Source organism: Geospiza fortis, unplaced genomic scaffold (genome assembly GCF_000277835.1).
Source record: "Geospiza fortis unplaced genomic scaffold, GeoFor_1.0 scaffold128, whole genome shotgun sequence".
Lineage (NCBI taxonomy): Eukaryota > Metazoa > Chordata > Aves > Passeriformes > Thraupidae > Geospiza > Geospiza fortis.
Window position 1 is genome coordinate 1,863,525 of NW_005054420.1, and position 4,377 is coordinate 1,867,901.

Genomic DNA, 4,377 nt, shown 5'->3' on the forward strand with positions numbered 1-4,377 from the left:
GCCCGGGAGGGCCGGGGAGGGAGGGCAGAGGCAGCCCGGGCAGGGCACAGCTCACCGTGCTCTGTCCCTGTCCCAGGAGAGCCCAGGCACATCCCAGCAGGCAGGGCACAGCAGCAGGAGGGCTCTGGGGGCACGGGCAGCAAGAGCTGCAGTGCCCACGGGAGGAGGGGCTCACCTGGATAAACATCCTGAGCACCACAGAGCAGCAGCCAGAGTTTGGGATCAGGTCACAGAAGTGGCACTGCCCACAGAGCCTGTCACAAAGCTCCTCCGAGCACAGCACCGGAGCAGGGCATGGCTCACTGGGTGAGGCTTTCCCAGCCCAAAGGGTTCCGCGGTTCTATAAAGGAGCAGTACCTGCACGTGCTGCTCCCTGAGCACCTGCAGCAGGATCCAGACTCAGCCTGAGCCTCCCCTGCTCCTCCAGGCCCATTCCCAGTGTGGTGGCAGCAGAAGGAGCAATGGGCCAGAGCCTCTGCTTTCATATCCCACTGCTCCCTGCATCAATTGGTCCCTGATGAGCTCGTCAGGCAGTTGGGCACTAACCTGGGCCAGTCCCCAGCACACCTGGGCTTCCTAGGGGCTGCTGATGGCACCTCAGGGCCAGCTCTCAGGGCTGCTGTCTCCTCATTGTCAATACTTCTGCCAGCACCTCCTGCTCACTCCAGGAAATTAAAGATGACACAGAGTGATTTTGTGATCCAAGTGCTTCCAAAAGCAGAATGAATATTGTTATTTAACACGAATGTACAGACACGTCAGCTGCCAATGGGGAGGCCAGGCTGGTTTTCAAGACAAATAGCTCAGCTCATAAATTCCCTGGAAGTGAGTTACACCCCAAGGGGATCTCAAGTGGAGTTTTGGGGAGTGTGTGTCAATCAGAGACACTCCCAGTGCCTGCACAAATGGCAAGGGCAGGGCTGAGCCCCAGCTCCCTTCCCCAGGAGGAACATGGACAGACTGCACTGAGCACCTCATCCTGTGGGTATAAATAAATAATCCATAAATCCAGAGGGCTGCTGGGTCTTTATTAGCACAAACACCTTCCTGCCGAGTGGGCAGCCACGTCCCTGAATGCTAAAAAAGGGCAGGAATGGGCTCTGGCTGCCTCTGCAGCCAACACTCCCACGCACAGCTCCTGTTCCAAGGGCTCCTGCCTGGCCTCACCTGTCTCCCCAGATCAGGGGCTGGGACAGGGGCTGTGTGCCCCCCGTGCTGGGGCCTCAGGCATGGGCTGAGCCACCCCTGCTGCCCACAGGCTGTGGCTGGGCAGTGCTGGGAGCCCTGAGCCCTCTCCCAGCTCTGCAGGGCTGTCCCTGCCCGGGCTGCAGGGATCCCAGTGGGGACACTGTGCCCACTCTCCCCAGGCCCCGCCATTTGGGATCTGCTCTCCCCTCGTGCTCACACCAGGGCCTTTGCTGACCCCCAGACCTCCCTGTGTCCTCTGCTCTCCCCCAGGTGGATTTTGAGGATGTGATAGCTGAGCCCGTGGGCACCTACAGCTTCGACGGCGTCTGGAAAAGCAGCTACACCACCTTCACCGTCAGCAAGTACTGGTGCTACCGGCTGCTCTCCGCCCTGCTGGGCATCCCCCTGGCCGTCCTCTGGGGCTTCCTCTTCGCCCTCATCTCCTTCTGCCACATCTGGGCTGTGGTGCCCTGCATCAAGAGCTACCTGATCGAGATCCAGTGTGTCAGCCGCATCTACTCGCTGTGCATCCACACCTTCTGTGACCCGCTCTTCGAGGCGCTCGCCAAGATCTGCAGCAACATCCGAGTTGCTGTCCAGAAGGAGACTTAGGTCCTGGCAGCTGCCCCAACACCCTCACACAGCCCCCTCTGTGCAGGCTGCCTGCCCTCGGGCACACGGACACCCCTGTCCAGGGAGGGATCTGCGCATGGACACCCCAGGGAGGAACCCACACACGGACACCCCTGTCCAGTGAGGGACCCACACATGGACACCCCAGGGAGGAACCTGCCCAAGGACACCCCTGTCCAATGAGGAACCCAGACATGGACAGCCCAGTGAGGGACCTGCCCAAGGACACCTGTCTCCAGTGAGGGGCCCGCACAGGGACCCTGTGGCACAGGAACCCGTGGCAGGACCCGCAGCAGAGCTGGCTCTCAGGGATGCTCTCTGCTCACAGAGACAGGCCAGGCTGCTCCTTACTCCACCCAAAGCCAGAAGCCTCAGGAGAAGGAAGCCCATCATGGCGCAGGAAACAGCCCAGAGGTCTCTGTGCCCTGCAGGCCCCCAGAGCTCCTGTGAGGGACAGCAGCACCTCCTGGAGCACAGCCCTGGGCACAGCCCTGTCTGTCCATGGGCTGTCTGTCCACAGGTGCTGGGCAAGCGCTGGGGCTGCAGAGCTGCTGCTGGCCCCTGCCCAAAGCCTGCCTGGCCCTGCATCCCTTGGGGCTGGGCTGCTGCTGACAGAAACTCCCCCACAGGAGTTATTGTTTGTGGCAAACAATTGCTGTGGTGGGAGCTTCTGCATTAAACCGCTGCACAAAGCTTTTAGGGATAGAATAGCTAAACCAAACGCTTTTCATGCCTACTTGCATTTCAGCCAAGCTGTGAGAGCCAGAGCAGTCCATGCATGACATGTTGTGTCTGCTCCCAGAGCGTGAGCTGATCCTGGGCCAGCTGCAAACCCGCCCCTGGCACTGCGATGCTCAATTATGTAATTAATTGTAGAGCATCGTCAAGTGCCGTGGGCAGGGTCCAGGGCAGGACAGCACGGTGGGAGCCAGCCCTGAGCATGGCCAGGGGGACAGGGAGCCTTGGGGAACCCCAACCAAGAGACAAGCTGGGCTCTGAGCAAAGCCTAGCTTGGTTTCTCAGGCAATCTCCATGAGACACGCGTTCAGTCAGCTCCAGCCACACGGGGTGTGCATCCCACAGGCCAAGGCTGTCCCTCTGCCCCGATGGACTGGGAGAGCAGAGGAGGGAGCCTCTGCCAGGACCCTGCTGCTCTGGCTGCAGGGAGAGAGGAGCCAGGGGCGAGAGGTGCAGCTCAGAGCTGTTTCCTCCCCTGTACAGTCAATAAACTGCTCAGTCCCTCTTCCACCGAGCTGCACTTTCACTTTGAGGCCCTTGAATGCTCTTTTGGCTCCAGCCTTAAGTGCTTTGCTGAACCAGGGCCCAGGAGGTCTCCTTGTTCAGAGGCTGCTCTCAATTGTCTCCATGTGCGCCTTCCCCTTGGATTCCAACAAAGACTTGGAGCCAAAGACTTCTCTAGTGCCACGCCAAGGACGAGAAAGAGCCAGGGTTTCTGCTGGAGCTCTTCCAAGGGCTTGGGATTGTATACTGCTGTTATTCCATAGCAATGTGGTACCCAAGCTCCAGCAACATCAGGGCCCAAGAAGGATGGAGTAATTAAAAAAAAAAAGATATTTAGGTAATTATAGGGAGGTGGGGGAAAGTCTCAAAAAAACCCTTCATTTTTTGGTGAGAATAAAAATAATTAAAATCAGTCGTATAATGGGCTTATACTACTTGGTGGTGGTGGTGGTGGTGTTGTTCTAATAGTTCACTGCCTGAACCCAAAAAAGCCTGAAATGCTGATGTCCCCACCACATTGCTCCCTGGGCTCCCAACACCTGGGCACACCTGTCAGCCCCTCTGTTCCACTTTTTGCCCTCCTGGAAAGCTCTTGGCAGGGCATTCACTGGGGCACTCCCCAGCTGCTCTCGCTGCTCCGCCTCTGCCGCAGCCTGGGGCTGCTGCCGGAGCTCAGCCACGGCCCCTCTGGGCTGCAGCACCTCCGGGCGTGGGGCATGGCCCTGCCTGACCCCCAGACACCTCCAGAAATGGCAGCTGGGGCTGAAGGGAAATCCCTATGAGTCCCAAAGCTCCCTCCCTTCTCCGTGCCTCCATCCCAGTAACATCCACGGCTCCCGTTCCTCCCTGGCCGGGGAGGCACCCCAGACTCTCCAGAAAGGGACACCCCTCCTTCCTTGCTTGGTGCAGGAGGTTGTGGCTCTCAAGGACAAGGAAGGTGAATGTGGGCAGAAAATGCTCCACGGTGTCCTGAGGATTTCAGCCAGTCAGCAAATGTGCTGAGAGCTCACTTGGAGCTCCCACAACAAAAAAAAAAACTCAAAGGAATGTCAGGATAGGAAAGGTGCAAATGGACCTGCTGGCCACAGTGAAGAAATAAAGGACACATTTAAATGCATTTTTCGTGTTCATTCCCATCATGAAAGGCCAGCTTACATCGCCCTTCGAGAGCCCCAGCTGTGTCCCCGTGCAGTGCCGTGTCGCCGCCAGCTGTGTGCCGCTGGGGGAGGTCCCGCTGCGGGGCAGAGCGCAGCTGGCTGCGGGCTCTCGGGGCTTCCCATCCATCCCCCGCAGTCCCTCAGCCCAGCTCCCCCG

The 4,377-nt window shown here is 58.9% G+C and overlaps 1 protein-coding gene across 1 annotated transcript in view; it reads left to right on the top strand.

Annotated features, from left to right (window-relative positions):
* CAV3 (caveolin 3) overlaps positions 1–3,391 on the top strand; it is a 4,706-nt gene extending 1,315 nt beyond the window's left edge. Inside the window, exon 2 of the mRNA XM_005426633.2 lies at positions 1,459–3,391. Coding sequence (XP_005426690.1) covers positions 1,459–1,800 — 342 coding nt within the window. The 3' untranslated portion in view covers positions 1,801–3,391. The remainder of the gene's footprint in view (positions 1–1,458) is intronic.
* The last annotated feature ends 986 nt before the right edge of the window (positions 3,392–4,377 follow it).